At 32.9% G+C, this 20,272-nt stretch overlaps 1 protein-coding gene across 1 annotated transcript; it reads right to left on the bottom strand.

Moving 5' to 3' along the window:
• Nucleotides 1–3,695: 3,695 nt before the first annotated feature.
• On the bottom strand, nucleotides 3,696–19,826 carry LOC145823640 (uncharacterized). Its single transcript, XM_082923127.1, has 8 exons — nucleotides 19,812–19,826; nucleotides 19,533–19,714; nucleotides 11,417–11,453; nucleotides 11,210–11,279; nucleotides 11,026–11,130; nucleotides 10,682–10,832; nucleotides 9,517–9,608; nucleotides 3,696–3,784 (listed from the first exon to the last, which is right to left on the bottom strand). The coding sequence occupies exons 1-8, from the start codon at nucleotides 19,824–19,826 to the stop codon at nucleotides 3,696–3,698; spliced, it is 741 nt and encodes a 246-aa protein (XP_082779253.1).
• Between the last annotated feature and the right edge of the window lie 446 nt (nucleotides 19,827–20,272).

Here is a 20,272-nt window from a genome sequence, read left to right as displayed (position 1 = left end):
TATTACCTCCATAAACAAATGGAAGTCCTCTCAGTTGTATATATATGGAATGCACCAGAAATTATATTTAAAAAAAATGCCCGTAGGCTTACATTTTTACATTAAAAGTAAGGGTTTAACCTTTTACAACAATGGTGTTCCACCAACAAGTATAGGTCCCGTGGCCAACAGTTAAGGAAGATCATCGATCTTGAATCATCTTTCAACTTACACCTGAAAATGAATAGCAACGCCGGATGAATATAAAGTTCAGTAGAGATCCCAACATGATCCTAAACACACTACAACAAAAAGAGTCACTAATGATGAAAATAAATTTTGTCACCAAAGACGAACCTTTTAGTAAAGAAAATAATATTTTGTCTCCAAATGTACCATTTTTAAAGAGAAAAATAAAATTTCGTCACCAATCTACATACATAATAAAAAAATTAGGTAACAAAATTATTTTTCGTCATTATTTTTATTTTTTTGTCACCAAAGATTTTCCTGCTAATTTTTTTGGATGGTGCCAAAATTTTGAGACTTTTGGTGAGAAAAAAATTGGTCACCAATTATAAAATTATTAGTGATGAATATATTTCGTCATCAATAATTTTTAATATTTTAATATTATTTAGTGAGAAAACTATTTTCGCGGTTAATAATTTTGTCTTTTGGTGAGAAAATAACTTTGTCACAGATTTTGGAGGGAAAATTAAGCAGTAACGAAAAACAAAATAGGCTACTAATTCTTTAATAGAACCATATGGCTTCGGAACATAGAAATTTGTAAGTCATCAAGGTATCTTACGAATTATCGAATTTAGTGCAAAATGGAAGTCATCAACTAAAAAAAAATTATCGAATTTAGTGCAAAATGGAAGTCATCAAGGTATCTTACGAGGTTCTTTACAGAAAATAAGCAAACAATGCTTCAATGGAAGCTGCGTAAATGGCCAAATTCCATAACCCCAATACACAATCTTCTTCGCTCAACACAAATTCAGTCATTAGGCCTATTTTCCAAAGGTAAGATCATATTAACACGAACAAGGAAGCAAACCCACTAAAAAGCAAGGCAAACCCAGAATTGGCAATACAACACCAATTGAATATTTGGCTTTCACAAGCCCTTACTAGCACAAATCAACCCAACAAGAAGAAAATCAAGACATGTGAATCCAAAAGAATAGTTATAAAACCCTAATAAAAAATAGCAAACAGAGATATGACAAAGCTAAACAAACATTCAGAGAGAATGAAATTCGAGTATCAAATCAGAAATTGAGAAAGGGTTTGTACCTGTGGAGAGACCAACTGAAATGGGAAAAATCTAGAGAGAGAAAGAGAGAGGTGGGGGAAAGCATGGGGCGTGTTTGGGTAGGAGTTTAGAACCATTCAAACCATTTCCACTTTGAAAGAATAAGTACCAGAATTTGATATATTAGTGATATAGTTAGATTGTATATTATTTTTCCCTTGATTAGACCTTGTAGATTCCATGAGACTTTGAAGTTATACATTATACTTGTAGTAAAAAGTACAAATTTGATTTTTTTTTTTTTTTATTTGGTAAACTGTGCATGCTAGACACCTCCTAGAGAAAAAGAAGGGTAAGTACAGACCAATCTCATTAGAAATTTAAATGAGTCATGACCTACCTACTTATACCTATTTAAAATGAATCTTTCAAAAAAAAATTGAATCTTTCATGGTGGCTAAGCACTAAACTGCCAAATAATTATCCATTAGATAACCTAACCCAACTTATTTGTTTTTTGTTCTTTGAGTCAACCCAACTATGCAGTCACCACCACTTACCTTGCCACAACCACTTCTCTACTGTCGTCATTGCCCCATCACCCTCATAGCCACTGCACCTGCATCCCAACCCAACCCATTTATAACTCGCCCAAACCTACCCAAACATGTCTATTTGAATGTGTAGTATGTGGATTCTTATGGAATGAGGGTTAATCTTGAATCATTTGGTCTCATATATATATATATATATATATGTATAGATATCTATGACCATGAATTCACCATGACGTACAATATAAATAATGTGATATTTTAATATTCAAAATATACTTATATAAGTACATTTTCTCCAAAAACATCCATTTGAACACTACAAGGTATAAAACCATTTGTTTTTCTTTCCAATTATCCAGTTTAGTTCCAAAACAATACAACCTTGGTTATTTAAACCTCCATGTTAATATAAAAGAATTTCATCTCCACATTTGTTTTGAAAGCATGTTCATAGATACAAGTCATAACCCAATCTCATAACTCAACTCACTGCACACACTTATGTAACAACACATCTATTATTTTCCCTGGCCATAGGCCCTGGGGCAATGAACACCCATAACAGAAATACCGAGAAACATATATTTCTAAATATAATTAACTAAACATAATACATACTTCTATTTCCACCAGCCAACGGCATGGATGGCAAATAATACAACCCACAAAATACATAATGCTTTACTGGCCTCACCTAGAAGGGAACAACTCCAAGGTCACACTTTACTGGGAGAAAATCGGAAGGAAGAAGAACCTATCTCAAGGGGCCATGCTTTACCGACCTCACAGAGAGAAACATACCTCAATTTCACACTTTATTGAGAGCAAACCAGAATGAAGAGGAATCTCTAGCAAGGCGTCACGCTTTACTGGCTTGACTGGAGAGAAACGGACCTCCTAAACAACATCTAAGCAATAACACAACATGATAAAATACATAAATACCGTACAAGTGCAAGGTTATGAACTACCAATCGAACCTGTTCCCTCTTTGAAGGCCTGTTTGTCATTCTGGCTGCCTTTGCCCTCCATCTAGCAACGAAGTCGATAAAGGGTTCCTTGGGATTTTGAGAGGTTGCCTCAAGTTCGTTGATCGTTACCTCTATTTGAGTATTGTAGGAATACTGATTAACAAATCTCTCAGATAGTTCTTCTTAGTTCCGCTTGGTCAAGTCTTCTAGTTTGGCATACCAGGTAGCTGCCACTTTTGATAAGGTTCTTCTGAATAATGACAATTTCTAGGCCCACGTCAAGCACATTGGTTTCAAGATATTCGATAAGAGACGGACGTAGACGATAAGATCTCCGTTTCCATCAAATTTGTCAACGTACAGCATTTTGAATTTCTCTGGTAATCTTACAGAAGCCTCACTATAACCGTCTTCATTGTCAGGGATGGAATTGAAGCCTTGAGATTTCTTAAGCATCTTCTCCAGCTTGGTGATTTTTATCATGGCAGGATCGATGTCATTGGTGTCGAAGGGAAGAAGCCCTCTGTAAGGCTATGTCGAAGGCCTGAAAGCTTGAGCTTGTGTTACCACTTCTTGGGGATCCGAAACTTGCAGGTTTTCAGCTAGTGAAGGTAGATCAAGATTTGGCTGGGTAGCCGGGACTAGATGTGTAGTAGATGCTGATGCCCCAGATGGGCTTTTCATTTCAACAATGGTCTGATTTTGCACAGCTATCCTTTAGTTCAGTGTATCCATGGCCTATTGGAATGCTGTCATCATAGTTGTAACTTCTTCCGCACCTTGCGCCATTATAGATCTAGGCAAGTCAGATACCAGTGAACTGAGCTGGTGGAAATGAACAGGTGACTAATAAGTGCTCTGTATTGGTGATACTTGTCTGGTTCTTTTCCTTCGAACAACTGGTGGAAGAGAGACTAACACTGCCTAACCGTCAACTAGATCTCGGATTTTGCAAAGCCTACCGCCATGAGTCCACAAAACATGGAGGTCTAAAACTATGATTTCCAGACTACCTAGAAAAAGAAATAAAGAAAAAGAAAATCAATAATTAAAAATCGAACAGCACTTTGGCCCAAATTTGCAACAGATATGATTGCAGCTGTATGACCGTGCTCCCTACTGATAAAACTAAATTTTGCCCCACAAACTGATACTGAACCGGTAATCTGAATTCAAAACCCCTGTATAGACGCAGAGTATAGCACATAGTGGGTAAAGAGAGCCAAAACTCCCCTATGAGGGGGTAGGGTTACCCTGTCCTAGTTTTGGCATAATCTAGAGTTTCACTACTTCAAACAAGTGGTTTTACAATATCCTAAATACGGGTGAGCATCATGTCCTATGTTGGAACATTCACTAGAGTTTTACTATATGCGTTAGGCCAATTGGTCAAAAGGGTACCTCAGCAAGGTTACCTAATATATCTCTCACATCTAACATCGAAAAGTGAAAGGAGGATCAAGTGGTACAGTGGTAACCCAAATCCAAGGGTTGTGTTCCCAACGTGACATTGCCTACGTCCGATCAGCCTTTTGGCAAACTTTTGACAAGCCTCCGGCAAATTGTCCAGGATATCAGATGGTAAACACAGTGACTTAAGAGTACCATGCAAATGCAATGCAAAGAACATATATAAGTAGATAAAATTTCACATCATAAAGTCTAATTCAAGTTCTCTAAATCCCCAGTAGAGTTGCCAAAAACTGTAGCTAGCTTTTTGTGCTCCTCGGAGGGGTTTAGTCTCCTCAGGTACAATAACCCTACCATTCGAACTCCCGTGGTTCTGAATCTGGTTTCACAAGTGCAATGTGAATTAGAAAATAAATGAGAGTCCAAATCCAGCAAATCCTAGAAAATACATTAATCATCAGAGATGCCAAAAATGGACTGCACTGCCAGATTTCAGAGTCGCCATCTAAATATTTTTGAAAAATTGAAAAAACCTATAGCTCGTGCCAAAGGCCACTTTTCCGTCATAACCAAAGTTGTCTCGGTTCAGGAACTTAGGCATGAGAGGAGAAGGTCATAGATTGAGCACCCCCTTACCCGATCAAAGATCAACCTCTACTAATCATGATGTGATTTTTATCAACATTGTATGCTCTTGTTCTAATTTTATTATGCTAACTTACTATGTGAGGCACACAAGTATAGACTATTTCACTTGCCTTAGAAATGACTTGATTTTATGTAATTTGTTTTTTTAAAAAAGAGTTTTAGGGGTGTGCACAACTCAAAAGGAAAGAAATGAGCTCGTACATACATTTGTTCAAAATCATCCCTAATGCAAGTAAAATAACCTTCATCCACAGGCATTCAAACAGTTTATTTCAAGTAAGCACATAGTCTTATGGTAAGATACTAAACATGGCAACAATTACACATATGAATATGCTAAAGCAAAAAATGTTCACCTAGTACTCCGAGGTAAGCCAAAGGAAAAAAGAAAGCAATTAGAAAAATGAAGGATCCTAACAATGCACATGACTAATGCAACACATACAAGAATGCGACTATTAGGTTCGACTTATTAACATGTCATATGGATTAACTCAAAGCATGCGATAACACACATATTCAAAAAAGTAGAAAATGACAACGATATTCAAAAATGACGAACTGAACCTTAATGCATGCAAAAATGGGTGCAAAGCATAGCAATGAGATTAAACAAAAATATGATACTACATACAACCACAATAAGCATGTAAATAAAAGGGAGAAAGGAATGGGGATTGGAAGACATACAAATATTACAAATTTTCCCTCGCACAAGAGGGTCTGAATGACCTAATTAACTAATTATTATAAACACTAATGAATGAACTAATTAATTATTACAAGTCTGAATGAAAGCAACTAATTAATTAAATAATATTGATCTTGAGGCTAATCTAATGGACTTGAATGAAAGGTGAGTCGCATGTGCATAAGCGAGAACATCCTCCTAGAACCTCTCCATTTGCTGCCAGAAATTGCCCTATTTACAGTCAGAAAATTATTTTGTTTTGTTCTAAAAAATCTGCTCTGTTTTGCTAAAAAACACCATTGTTGTACAAAATGCTTGGCCGGCCAGCCGACCTGATCAAGTGGTCGGCCGTACAGAATCATGGCTGGCTGGCCTGATTAAGTGGTTAGTCGTACAAAATAATGGCCAGCCGGCCACTGTTTATGGAGAATATCTTGCTACAGCAGAACTGAAACAGAACAAGATAAAGGGTTTTCAAAAGCTGTTCATCCTTCCTGCTCCCTCCTATCATGAGGACTTTCAAGGAGGGAGTACGTTTGTTTTCCTAGTCATCAATCATTACAAATTTGTTTCATGATGATCTTTAAAAGAAAAAGGGAAAGACTTGACTAAACACAAAACAAAGTTATTCTCCCTACTCATGGAATAAGGATAAAACATCCCTTTCCATGCTTCAAAGTGGAACTAGGAGAGAGTTTTCAACACTTCTCAATAAAGAGCTCTCTAGGAGTTACAAAGCAAGTTAAAAAAAAAAAAAAAAAAAAGGAAAGAAAGAAAAAGAGCCAAGAAAGCAAGCTATCTATCAAAGCTTAAACACACAACTAGCCAAAATTGTTGACAACTCCTCTTTTCATGGAATAAGGATGAGACATCCATTTCCATGTTTTGAAAATGATCGATAAGAGAGTTTTTCAACACTTTGAACACGGAAGTCACTACCTAGCTTCAATGTGGACAACAATAATATGAAAGCAAGAAATTTACACAAGATAAGTGAACTTGTGGCGGGGTAGCTAAGCCTAAGCTCTAATCCTTCCATGACGATAGGGTTCCAAGAGACATAATGAAAGCTAAAAAATGATCAACTCAACGGATTGGCCACTATGTCCTAAACACACCAAATTCGAGAGGACTTTCAACAACACAAATATGATATTTAAAGCATATGAACTAAGAGCACATGTAGCAGGAAGGACTAGGACCCTTTTATAAGCCCATAATGAAGTCATATCACACAAGAAAAACCTAAAACCAATGCTAAAAGCTACTAAAATTGAACCAAATGAAGTGAAAAGAAAGTAAAAAAAAAAAAAAAAAAAAAAAAAAAAAAAAAAAAAAAGAGTGCACAACAAGTGATTTAGCTAATGAAAGGGTGGCTAGCTCACTCATTTTTAGCAAATTTTTAACTACATTTTAAGCTTAAAAGAAACTCTGAAATCAGTATGAAACTACAAGAAAAAGAGAGAGAAAAGATGGTTGAAGAGTTCAAAAATCACCTCTTGAAAGAGAGGATGTTCTTCTTAGTTCACAAACCACAAGCTCAATACTCTCAAGGAGCTGGAATTGTATTCAAGAATCTCAACAAAAGCTTCAAGTTTAAGCTCGTAAGGTGTATGTATTGCGTATCTATATTGCAAGAGGGTAGAGAAGATGGTTGTGTATCTATATTGTAAGAGGGTAAAGAAGATGGTTGGGCAAGCTATAGGCATTTGGGGAATTTTTCTAACCCCAAACCATGAAGAGAGGTGTTGTATTTATAGAAAAACAGCTTCTCACATCAGAAATATCTATAAAGAAGACAGCTGGTCCAAAGCATGTGCATGAAAGCACCTGGCAGCTATCAAAATATCTGCTACGCTGAACATAGTCGGCCGGTCATAAGGATGTACGGCTAGCCCAATGAAAATGGCCTACAGGCCATTTGCTGGCCAGTTGTTCTCTAAGTGGCCGAGCTAGAAAAAATAAGGCTTTGGTGCAAAGGGGGTGCAAGGTTTAGATTTTAAAGCTTGAAACCAAATCCTTTTATTGAAGATTTTGAACGATTGCACAACGTAACATTTTATCATCCAGTGTTCAGAGTGAAGCGTCCAAGTCTTAAGAGCAGTCAAAATGGTGTGTCTACAACTATAAAAAATTTCCGCACTGTGACTATATTTTCATAGCAGTCATGTTTATGTTTAATAGCACTTTAAAAACATTGTAATATAATGCACAATTCAAACGTTTAAGCTTACATCATAAACAAACACTACTACAAATACAGATAAAGATCACACTTTTTTTGTGTGATGTATGCTTTTTAATCATACCTTTTAAGTTTTATTAAAGTGTAGTCTTTGGGAGTGTGATTAAAAGGGGTTATTTTTAATCACACTTTTTAAGTGTCATTAAAAAATGCTTTCATCACATTTTTTTAAGTGTGATTAATAATATTTAGATCACACCTTAGATCATATCTTTTAAGTGTGATTAATAACTAATAAAACCTATGATAAAAAAAAAGAATTCGACATATTTGAATAATAATCAATATTATTTTTGTACGCGCATTTGAAGAATATAATACACACTATATACTATATTTTGAATCACAACCATATATTAAATGGAATAACGTCATATATTTCATAAATGAAAGTTAAATGTTCAAAAGTATATACAAAAAAATTAATAAAAAGTTTTTAACTGTGATTACACATATTAAAAAAAAAAAAACTTGAAAAAACTAAGTTCTTGAATTCTTTGACCATATTTTGCATCTCTCCAAGAAATTTCTGACCTGAAAAATAAAAAACAAATTAATTCAGAAACCACTAGAAAATAAAAAAACACAATATTACTTTAAACCATTCTAATAAAATAAAAAACACAATATCTACCAAACTGCATTTAAAAATTGAAGGATTTTACCTCCAGATTCCTGCTGCAACATGCAAAGTCATAAAACAGAAACAACCCTGTCTAGATTCCAGCAAGACCAAATACCAGGGCAGTAACAAGTAAGAACACCGAAAAGACAATTCCAACTAGTACATGCTTAACCCACATAATAAGCTGCGAAAGAAATAGATAAAGTGAAATAATGAAAGTATCTTATACATAGGCAGAAAGAAGTACCATTTATTTGGTTATGAATTTTGAAAAAAAATTTTGAGTTGTATTTTGAAATTTTTTAGATTTACTTTTTTAAATATTTAAAAATTTTCTTAATTTTATTTTTTTAGGGTAAATATTTTATATTTTAAATATTTATTTATTATTTTAATATGCACTATATTTGATACATTTGTGTGCTGTATTTTTTAAAACATATTTTTAAAATATTAAAAATTTTACAAAAATTATTTTTTTTTAACTATATAATTTTTTATAAATATTTAATTTTATTTTATAAATATATTTTTAAATATTTTAATTTTTTTTGTTATGTGTTTAGTTACAATTTGAGTGTGGAGTTTCGAGTTATGTGTTTGGTTATGAATTTTCAAAACTCATAACAAAACAAATATTCCTTTTTAAAAACTCAACTCACAATTTCACAGTTAAATCATAACTTTACACGCAAATCATAATTCCAAAACTAAACCAAACGGAGCGTTTTTAAAGGGATTTTAATGCTCACGTAGGTTTCCAATGACAGGTTGAGAAGGATCCTCGGGAATAAAATTTTCATGTATATAATTCTACAAACTATGAATTATCAGTGAATAGGAACAACAAGCTGGTAATTACAGTAGATGTCCCAATACCAAAAAAATAGCAAATTGAAGACTCAAATTTTAAGAGCAACAGTAGAGCACTCAAAAGTTTGAGTGTACTACCAGCTTGTTGGTAATTACAGTATAATGTGTGCACCTTATAGTGCTCTTCAAAAAGTTTTCTCAAATTTTAAGCTATATGCATGAAGTTGAACAACATGTGAGAAAAGAACTTTATCATTCCCAAGAAAACTTTTTTTTTTAAAAAAAAAGGGAGTCCAAAATGCAATGTACATACAGATTCCGTGACAGAGCAAAATGGGCAAAGATGCATCACGCCTTGCAGCCTCCGGTGATCCTTCTATCTTGTTCCTCAACGTCGTGCATAAACTTGCCGTTAACTAATAAGCATGGTAATATTTTGAAGAGCACTATAAGGTGCACACATTACATCTTTACTTGCGAAAAGATTTATGAATCAACAATGAGTGAGTCCAACCTGAGATGACACTGTACAAAACTTATTAGCTATTTTGGTCACCTTGGAACTCGATATAATATTAGTTTGAAAACAATTCCAAACACTACGCCAAAACAGGGCATTAACGGCGGTTTTTTTAACGACGGTTCCGTTACCGCCGTTTAAAGATACTATTAACGGCGGCAACGAAACCGCTGTTAATACCGCCGTTAATGTATCTTTAACGGCGGTTTTTGTTACCGCCGTTAACAAAACCGCCGGTAATGACCCTTTAACAGCGGTAATGAAACCGCCGCTAAAGCCATTTTTAAACGGCGGTAATGAAACCGCATCTAAAGCCCTCTCATTACCGCCGTTAATGACGGCGATCTTTGTCGGCCAAGCTCCAGCCGAGCTCCGATAAGTGGTGACCATGTGCGGCTAAGGTTGAACATGACCATCTACAATAAAGTAAAAGTAATGTTTAAATATTTATTTAGGAAATATATTTCATGAAGAGTGGCTATGGTGGAGTGGTTGGTGTGGGTGGATGAGAGGTTGAGGGTTCAAGACTTGGGGAGTGCAAGAAGAAAGAATTATTTTTCGAAAAATTTGAACCTATTTACGGCGGTAAAGAACCGCCGTTTTTGGTCTTATATTACCGCCGTTTTTGGTCGACTTTTAACGACGATAATTTACCTTTTTATGACGGTTATACTTTTTCTGACACGCGCATAAACAGCGGTAACGAAACCGCCGTTAATACCGCCGTTAAAGGCTTTAATGGCAGTTTTACAGCCTTTAACGGCGGTAAAAAACTGCCGCTGAAGCCCAATTTTGGTGTAGTGAAATATGGCCAGAGGGAGCTATCAAATGAGATATTTCAGAATCATCTCATAAAAATCTTATTTTATTTGGTAAATTGGTTATTTTCAACATGGGAAAACAGTACATATAACAGAGGAACAAAGAGGAAATGAGAAGGAAGATATTGCATTCATACCTTGAACTAGGAAGCCAACCACTTAGACCAACAATAGCCCTTAAGTTAACAGGGTAATCGATCCTATTTCCATATTTTCCCTGGGCAAAACAAGTTGCAAAGTAGAGGGCAGTTGCAACACCCATACTAAAACCCCCGATACCAAGTTTAACTGTAAATGAGTTAATACAAAAATAAATAAATAAATGAAAAAGTATAGCATTCCTAAACAACACGATGGTCATTTATTCATGATAATTGATGAAACTTTTTATCACGGTAGATAAATGAACTACTAATTAAACACATGGAAATTAAGTAATTTAATGGCCTATAATCAATGAAGTAACAAGGCAAAAATTTACTATCAGCAGGCTCTGTTGACAACAAGTTTGCAATATGCACTACTGAAACGTCTAAACCTTCGAAATCATCAGGACTATCTTCTGAAAGTTCTATAACGTCAAACCCTAATACGAAACCACAAAAGCACTTTAGATAATTGTATCAGTATCTCAGCACTGGAAGAAATCTAAGCTTTAATCTTACATGCAGTGCGAGGGAATCCACCAAGTATAGCCACTGGGCAAGTAGGAGCAGTTGGGCATATCCACTTGATCTGCATCACAGAATTTCAGCATAAAAAAATGATAAGTACCAACTAAGTTTTGCAAAAATCAAAGAACCATATACACGTGCATGGTCACGAGGCTAAGCATAAAGTTCAAAAATATTTCAAGGGATACGTGTCCTTACATTTGGAAGAGCAAGTTTTTCCAAGAGTTGGGACCAGCTGCAATAACAAACACAGCACAGAATAAACATTCTAATTATGTGATTCCTCAACTGATTATAGCCTAAAGCATCAGATTTAGACAAATATATTGTAGCAAACTTAGAAGTTTAGATTAGCATAAAAATAGTGACTCGCACAAATCCTACTGAAAGGTAACTATATTGAAAACTCTCAAATTGAATAATTTGATACTATAATACGGAATACAGAGGCACAAAGACTTGTACGACAGGAAATGAGAAAGAAGGGAATAAAGAGGCACAAAGACTTGCATAGCTACAAATCTCTTGTGGAAGCTTCGAATGTGGATGTTTAAAATGTCAGGATATCTAGTATAAAAATGAAAAAGTTTTCCTCATCTCCTGTATTCCTTTGTCTAATGCTGTGATAATCGTCATTTTTGTATTTTTCAGACTATGCCTGAAACAAGCTTTCAAAGAGCTTCATTTGCAACAAAACTCTTCTATCTATAACAATACATGCCCAATTTTCTATTCTTTGCAAGAAAACTCTTCTATCTATAACAATACATGCCCAATTTCAACTTTCAGTCCAATATATCCCAATGAAACTACCAGATAATGTGTGGCACTTGAAAACAACCTCATTAATGAGAAGCTTCTAAAAGCACACTAGAATGATGCCCACCGATGCGTTCTAGTGCTTTGTTTTAAGTAAACACACACACAGCTTAAGACTGTCTAGAATCACTTCAATGATGGTTTTGGTATGCTTCTTGCAGAAGCCTTGAAAGCCTTTTGATTTTAACCCTAGGGTTTCAGCCATTAGCATCCATTTTGTACATTAGTGGGGTCTATGTAATTAGCTGTTGGAAGACTGGAACTACCAATTAATATTAGTTCATCTATTGTGATACACTTTGAGATCTTTCTGAAAATTGATAAAATCACAAAAGAACAAAAATAAATAAATAAATAAAATAAAATTATAATACAAAATTAATTTGAATAATGAAGGGGACAAATGTAAATTTTAATGCATTAGTAATTTTGCATACAAAAATTCAGTTCATATAACGTTCAAGATTCAATGGAATATTTATTGCTCCAATTCTCAGCAACCAAACAGAGAAAAGAACCCCACATTGACTATTTGCGTCATTTTCTCAGCAAAAAAAAAAACAAAACAAAACAAAAAACCTTTATGCAATTTTTTGGGAAACAAATAGAAAATTGGAGTGATTAAAGGAGTGCCTGAAAGGGAGGAGAGAGTCGAGTTCGTACTGGATCTCATTGCGAAGACAAAAAATCATTCCCCTTTTCCCCTTCCCCTCCCCTCACCTCTCCCTAGCAACCCCTTTGGTAACCATCCTCCAGGACCAAACTCAGTAATCTCCTTGCCTATCCTCCACTCCGACGATCCAACTACCCCTTCCCAGCCCCTCTACTATCGCAGAACCATGAGAGAGAGAGAGAGGGAGGGGGGAATCCGAAGATACCTAGATCAAAGCAAAGAGAAGAGAATAAGAAAACCCTTCCCTTTCGAATCGTTGATCGCTGCCGGCGCCGAACCAGTCTTGCTGCCGAAGAGATAGCACCGTTCTAGGTCGAAGTCTCACCGCTGCCCAACTAGTCTCCCTTTCTAACCCTTTATCTTCTCCCTCTCTTATTTGCTGAATAGGTTCAGCTTGCTTGTTTTCATTTTTCAGAAAACCCTTTTCAGAAAATTATACTTTCTTATTTTTTCGTGTTTTTTTTTTTGTTTTTATTGAATTTTTTTAATATTTTGAGTAATTTTTTTTACTTTTTAGACACACTTAACATAAATACACCTAAAAAGTAAAAAAATTGTAAAAAAAATCTTTTAAAAATTCACTAAATACCAAAAATACAAAAAAAAAAATACAAGAATTCAGTACATTTTTTGTATTTCTATGTATTTATTAATTTTTTAAAATATTTTTTCACAAATTTTTTACTTTTTAGATACATCTAACTAAGGTGCATGTAAAAAAGTAAAAAAAAAATGTTTAAAATTTAAAAAATATTCACTAAAAACAAAAGAATACGAAAATCAAAAAACTCAGTTTTCAAAAAACTTAATCTAGAAAACTAAAACCAAACACACTGAACAGAACTTTTTTTTTTTAAAATATTTTTGGTGATTGGCGCTACAACATTTTATTTTGGCGCCTATTTTTTTTTTTTTTTTTTGGATTATATCATTTAACGACACAAATTGTGCGTCGTGAAAAGTGAAAACGAAATGGTTACCAAACAGGCTTGATGGTAAAAATATCGTAAAATTAACAAATAATTAAATAAGTTACCAACGTAAGAAATGACTTATCAAAAGATTCTTAGGCTATGTATGATTTGATTTTTAGAAATTGTTTTTTAAAAATTAAAAATTAATTTGGTTAAAAAATAAAAAATAAAAAATAATTATCATTTAAGGGTAAAAAATAATTATCATTTTAACTTTTGGGCAGGTTATATACATACGTATGGCTATTTCAATTAAATTTGTAAAAAATTATTTCTAACCACTCGAAAGATAAAAATTATATTAAAATGATAATTATTTTTATTTTTTATTTCTTAACCAAATTATTTTTTAATTTTTAAAAAAAAAATTCTAAAAATCAAACTATACATAGCCTAAGAATCTTTTGATAAGTCATTTCTAACGTTGGTAACTTATTTAATTATTTGCTAATTTTACGACATTTTTACCATCATGCCTGTTTGGTAACCATTTCGTTTTCAGTTTTCAATTTATATTTATAAAAAATTTTAAAATTGTATTAAAAACTTGTTTGATAATTTTTTTAGTTTATAAAAAGTTTTCTCAGTTTGTAAATTTGAGGAAAAAACGTAAATTCAAAAAATGAGCTTACGTTGGTTTTTAAACAGAAATTTAAAACCTTTACTAACAAATTTTTTTTTCAATTAATCTTTTTTTCCAATTAATTTTATTTTCAATGAATTTTTTTTTCCCAACTAATACTAACCAATGGGGCAATTGGTAATGCTACTTTAAACCTTAGAGAGGGGATTGTAATTTCTAAAATGTGAGGGGTGTTAATGTAATTTACCCAATGAGGAAAAAATTGGTATTTAAAAAAATTAAATTGCTGAATGGGGGAATTTGTAATGAAACTTTAAACCTTAGGGAAGGAGATGCAATTTCCAAAAGGTGAGGGGGAAACTGTAATAAACATAAACCTCATGGCGGTGTCAGTGTGATTTAGCCAAAAAAAATTAATTGCAAAAAAAGTTATTTGAAAGAAAATTAATTGAAACAAAATTTGCTAGTAAAATTTTTAAATTTCTGTTTAAAAACCAACGTAAACTTATTTTTTGAATTTACGTTTTCTCCTCAAATTTACAAACTGAGACAACCATTTATAAACCAAAAAAATTATCAAACAAGTTTTTATGACAGTTTTTAAAATTTTTGTAAATATAAATTGAAAACTGAAAATGAGATGGCTAGGCTTTAGATGGTAAAATTGTTGTAAAATTAATAAATAATTAAATAAGTTACCAACGTAAGAAATGACTTACCAAAAGATTCTTAGACCATATATGGTTTGATTTTTAGAATTTTTTTTTAAAAATTAAAAATTAATTTGGTTAAGAAATAAAAAATAAGAAATAATTATCATTTAAGGATAAGAAATAATTATTATTTTAACTTTTGGGCAGGTTATATGCATACGTATGACTGTTTTAATTTAATTAGTAAAAAATTATTTCTAACCACTCAAAAGATAAAAATTATATAAAAATGATAATTATTTTTTATTTTTTAACCAAATTCATTTTTAATTTTTAATTTTTTTTTCTAAAAATCAAACCATGCATAGCTTAAGAATCTTTTAATCAGTCATTTCTTATGTTGGTAACTTATTTAATTATTTGTTAATTTTATGACATTTTTACTATCTGAAGTCTGTTTGGTAACCATTTCGTTTTCAGTTTTCAATTTATATTTACAAAAATTTTAAAAATTGTCATAAAAACTTATTTGATAATTTTTTTGATTTATAAATGGTTGTCTCAGTTTGTAAATTTGAGAAAAAAACGTAAATTCAAAAAATGAGTTTACGTTGATTTTTAAACAGAAATTTAAAAATTTTACTAACAATTTTTTTTTCAATTAATTTTTTTTTCCAATTAATTTTTTTTTCCAACTAATACTGACCGAGGGGGCAATTGGTAATGCTACTTTAAACCTTAGGGAGGGATTGTAATTTTTAAAATGTAAGGGGTGTCAATGTAATTTACCCAGTAAGGGCAAAAGTAGTATTTAAAAAAATTAAATTGCTAAGGGGGGAATCTGTAATGAAACTTTAAACCTTATGGAGGGAGATGTAATTTCCAAAACACGAGGGGAGAACTGTAATAAATATAAATCTCAGGGGGTGTCAGTGTAATTTACCCTATATATATAATCACATTTTAATTACATTGTGTGATTAAAAAATATTTAAATAATCACACTTATTTAAAAAGTGTTATTAAAAAGTAATAGTGTATATATAATCACACTTTAATTAGAATGTGTGATTAAAATATATATATATAATCACACTCATTTAAAAAGTGTGATTAAAAATTAATAATGTATATATAATCACACTTCAATTAGAAGGTGTGATTAAAAAATATATAAATAATCACACTTTAATTAAAATGTGTGATTAAAATATATATAAATAATCACACTTATTTAAAAAGTGTGATTAAAAAGTAATAGTGTATATATAATCACACTTTAATTAGAATGTGTGATTAAAAATATATATAAATAATCACACTTTAATTAGAATTTGTGATTAAAAAATATATATATAATCACACTCATTTAAAAAGTGTGATTAAAAAGTAGTAGTGTATATATAATCACACTTTAATTAGAAGGTATAATTAAAAATATATATAAATAATCACACTTTAATTAGAATATGTGATTAATATATATATATATATATATATAATCACACTTATTTAAAAAGTGTGATTAAAAAGTAATAGTGTATATGTAATCACACTTTAATTAGAAGGTGTGATTAAAAAAATGTATATATAATCACACTTAAGTGAAAAGTGACATAAAATATAAATATTATCACACTCAATCAAATTAAGTGTGATTAAAATATCAATCTAATTTTTTTTATCACGCTTTTAATAAAAGTGAGATATTTTTTTTTATCAAAATGTGATCTTTAACTATTTTTATAGTAGTGAAAAGCCAAAGAAGATGGCGCTTAAAGACCCTTCTTCTTCTTCTTCTTCTTCTTCTTCTTCTTTTTTTGAAGCTTTCACAGATTATCTCGACATTCTCTTTTTTGGCTATTTCTTTGCTATTTTTCAGTATCAACAATGCTACAGACCCCCAATACGGACGACCCCCACCGACCCCCAGTGCCACGTGTTGGCCTGGGATTGGCCGGAAACTTAAACAAAAAAAAAAAAAAAAAAAAACAATTTTTCTGCCCAATCATTGGTGACCCCCAGCACCCCCAGCTGGGGGTCCAAGTCATTTTTCTTTTCAGTATTACTGTTAGGGTTTCTACAAGTTTGAGTAGGGCAGTTATTCTATTAAGAAATTTCTCTTCCCGTAATCTCTTTATTTAATTAAATAGATATTGCAACTTCTGGATTTTCGATGAACCCCGTTGAATTTTTTTTCAATCAAATCCAAGAAAGAATTTTCACCCATAAATAAATACGTTGTATATGCCTTAATACTATCTCTATTCTTCATGTTTTATATCTGAATGTGATCAGATTGAAGTCGAATGTGCCTTCTGTGATTTATTTTCTTGATTTTTTTTTATAAATATTATATATGTAATATTGTGCATCGTTTGTGGAGTTAAAAAAAAAAGATAAATTACAAATACACTCTCTGAGATTTACTTAAAATACAAATTGTCTCATGTAGTTTAGAAAATTACAAGTACCTCCCAGTCAGAATTTTTCATTTAACATAATTAATTGAAAAAGTGAAATTTCTAACTGTTCACCTATACAATAATAAAATTATCTGAATTATTAATTAAAATAAATTTTTAACATTACTAAAAACTGTTAATTAACTTGATGATTTATTAATAGAAAGACCTATTTGTTATGAAATTAACAACCTTAAGGGGCATAATGTAATTTTTAGAATCACATGGAGTAATTTATAATTTAAGTAAATCTCAGGGAGTGTGCTTGTAATTTACTTTAAAAAAAATAATAGTGATAAGCTTTATATTTTCTTTTTTAATGTTTGTGTTTTGTGGATACTCTCTCAATCAATTTCTTCTTTTTTGTCATCCAGGTACTTTCTTTATATATATATATATATATACCACATAGATTACATATACGAAGGTAAGTTTCTTTGCTCCTCATAAATTTGAATATTCATTTATTTATTCTAAGAAGTATTTGATATAGATTCAGTTCATTCTTTTCATCTGTCTTGAGATCCTTGATTGACCTCTGATCTATGCCTTAGGAAAATTGGGTCTTCATTTATTTGTTCTAAGAACTTTTATTTGATATAGATTTAGGTTGTTCTTTTCATTAGTCTTGGGACCTTTGATTTTGAACTCTAATCTATGCTTAGAAAATTTGGGAATTCATTTATTTGTTCTGAGCAACTTCTATTGGATATAATACTTACTAGGAGAAATCTACAATATGTGTGCACCCCTAAAATGGGTATATCGTAAGAAGATTTACAATTTTTTGTTATGAAAATTATGAATATTTGTTTTATGCTAATTTGTGGTCAAAGTTATGACTAACGAATTTATGGTGTGCACTCTAAAGTGAAGGTAATACTTTTTGTGGTGAATATTATTATCTTATGTGGTGAGAAAAGTTATGTCATTTTATATTAAGTTATAAATCTTTATGGTATTATTATGAAAATCATATAATTGTTGGCTTTTTGGCTTTTGAAGGTTATTTTTGTAATTGTGAGAGTGCCAGCAAGGATCAATCAGTCCTTACAGAATTTTAATTGCCAACCAATTATCAGACGATTGTGTTGTAGTTCTTTCAGCCTCAATGAAGAGGACTTTTACTGGTGGCTTGATTTAAGAGAATTTAAGCACAAGAACAGTTAAATAAAGAGCAATTGAAGCATTTCATTAGTATGAAAAACTTACAATGATCCAAATTCAGCCTCGTAGAGGTTTACAGCGACAATCTATTTGAAACTACTCCTATGAATGAAGTGCAGTGCAGGAATTTAAAGTACAGGAATGTAAAGAACAGGAAATATAAAAACTGGAAAGAAATATGTAAAGTAAGACTAGTTTGTTGGATCTGAGTCTAGGCGTTTCTCTGGGGTCTTCCCTACTATTTATACTCCTCAAAGATGGCCATTGAACTGCACTTCAAACTGTCGAATTGCTCCTCCGTGATCACTGATCATGCTGCCTTATAAGTAGTTCCACTACGCCATCACTTGCAGTTAAGCTTCCCTCCTATATTTGAATTTGAATGTGAGTAACTGTTGAAGCCACGTCACCTTGCATCTCTTTGCTGATCCAATGTTACTCGGACCACGCAATAGACAATATCAACTGTCACGTGTACGATCAGGATCGAAGACTTGAACAGTTTTCCTATATTACCCTTACTCTGCCACGCGTCGAACTGTAACTGGTCTTTTACAAAATATGTAGCCAACATTACCCCCCGCACTAATATACCCAATACTTGGTGATATTAGTGGATCAAAGCCTTTCTCCCGCATTTCTTAAAACGTGCATGGGGTCTAGATTCTGGAAACACAACCGTCACTTATTGATGATCATTTGCATTAATTCTCTTTCAATCTTTTGAACACCCCAATACCTTAGCACTCGTACAGGCTGATACCTCTTCTATGGCCGAATCAACTTTCTTCTCTATTGATCGGGCACACGAAGAGTCATTAAATAATGCTACTTCCCCTCGAAAGAACCTCCATGCATTCATTAGCCACCTTTATCCACCCTTCTATATTCAAGTTATGGAAGCATTTGCAAATTACCAACCTTTGGATTACGAACATATCGCCCTTAATCCTTCGATTCAGAAAATTGCAGATATAGACACAAGAAGTTCTTCCTCTAACTCACCCTTACAGTTCGAACAAACTGCTCTCAAACCTTTGATTCGGAAAGTTGTAAATATGGATTTGGGAAACTCTTCTTCACAAACCTCTGTATGGGATAAAGCTGCAACTTCTTCCCCTTCTGGGGGTTCTGACTGGACAAGCTGGTCAACACCTGAGACCTGTGATTTGAGGAAGCGAATCAACCATCATTTTGTTGAGTTCACTGACCCTTTAGAGTTTCCTTCCTATGCTCGAAGTTCAGTGGTCTACCCTTACGTGCCCATTGACCATCGACGTAGTCTGGAGGAGGATCTACTTGTAGAATGGTATACATCCTCCATGCCTACAAAGATAGTGCACACTGCCCGACGCCTAGAAGAAGCACAAGGGTACAACCCATCATTCTTAGCCCAGAAGGCGAAGATTTGTTCTTCTGACTGGCTCGATTATATTAATGCCTTTGTTCCTTCTACTTCCGTGCCATCTCCCATAATAGAAGCATCCACACCTTCTTCTCCATCTCTTGAAATTGAAGCATTCACACCTTCTCCTCTACCAACTCTTTGCTGGACAGAGAGACTGAAGCTTGCCCTTTCCATGGATAACGTTTTTCCACCTTACAAACCTCTACCTTCCCCTACTCCAGCTGAGCGGAAACAAGCTCAACTTCTGCTTGCAGCTTTCTCTCACTTGCCCTTCAATGTTCTTGAGGACGAAGTCCCTCTCAAGAACCTTCG

Source organism: Camellia sinensis, chromosome 4 (assembly GCF_055761805.1).
Source record: "Camellia sinensis isolate YWXY chromosome 4, ASM5576180v1, whole genome shotgun sequence".
NCBI lineage: Eukaryota > Viridiplantae > Streptophyta > Magnoliopsida > Ericales > Theaceae > Camellia > Camellia sinensis.
Note: the sequence above shows the minus strand (reverse complement) of the source record. Positions and strands in the feature narration are given on the sequence as shown.

Coding starts and splice junctions, on each gene's coding strand:
- LOC145823640 (XM_082923127.1), bottom strand. Junction 10,833..11,025: donor GTCAACAGAGCCTGCTGATA/GTAAATTTTTGC, acceptor ACTCATTTACAG/TTAAACTTGGTATCGGGGGT. Junction 9,609..10,681: donor GGTTGGCTTCCTAGTTCAAG/GTATGAATGCAA, acceptor GTTAACGGCAAG/TTTATGCACGACGTTGAGGA.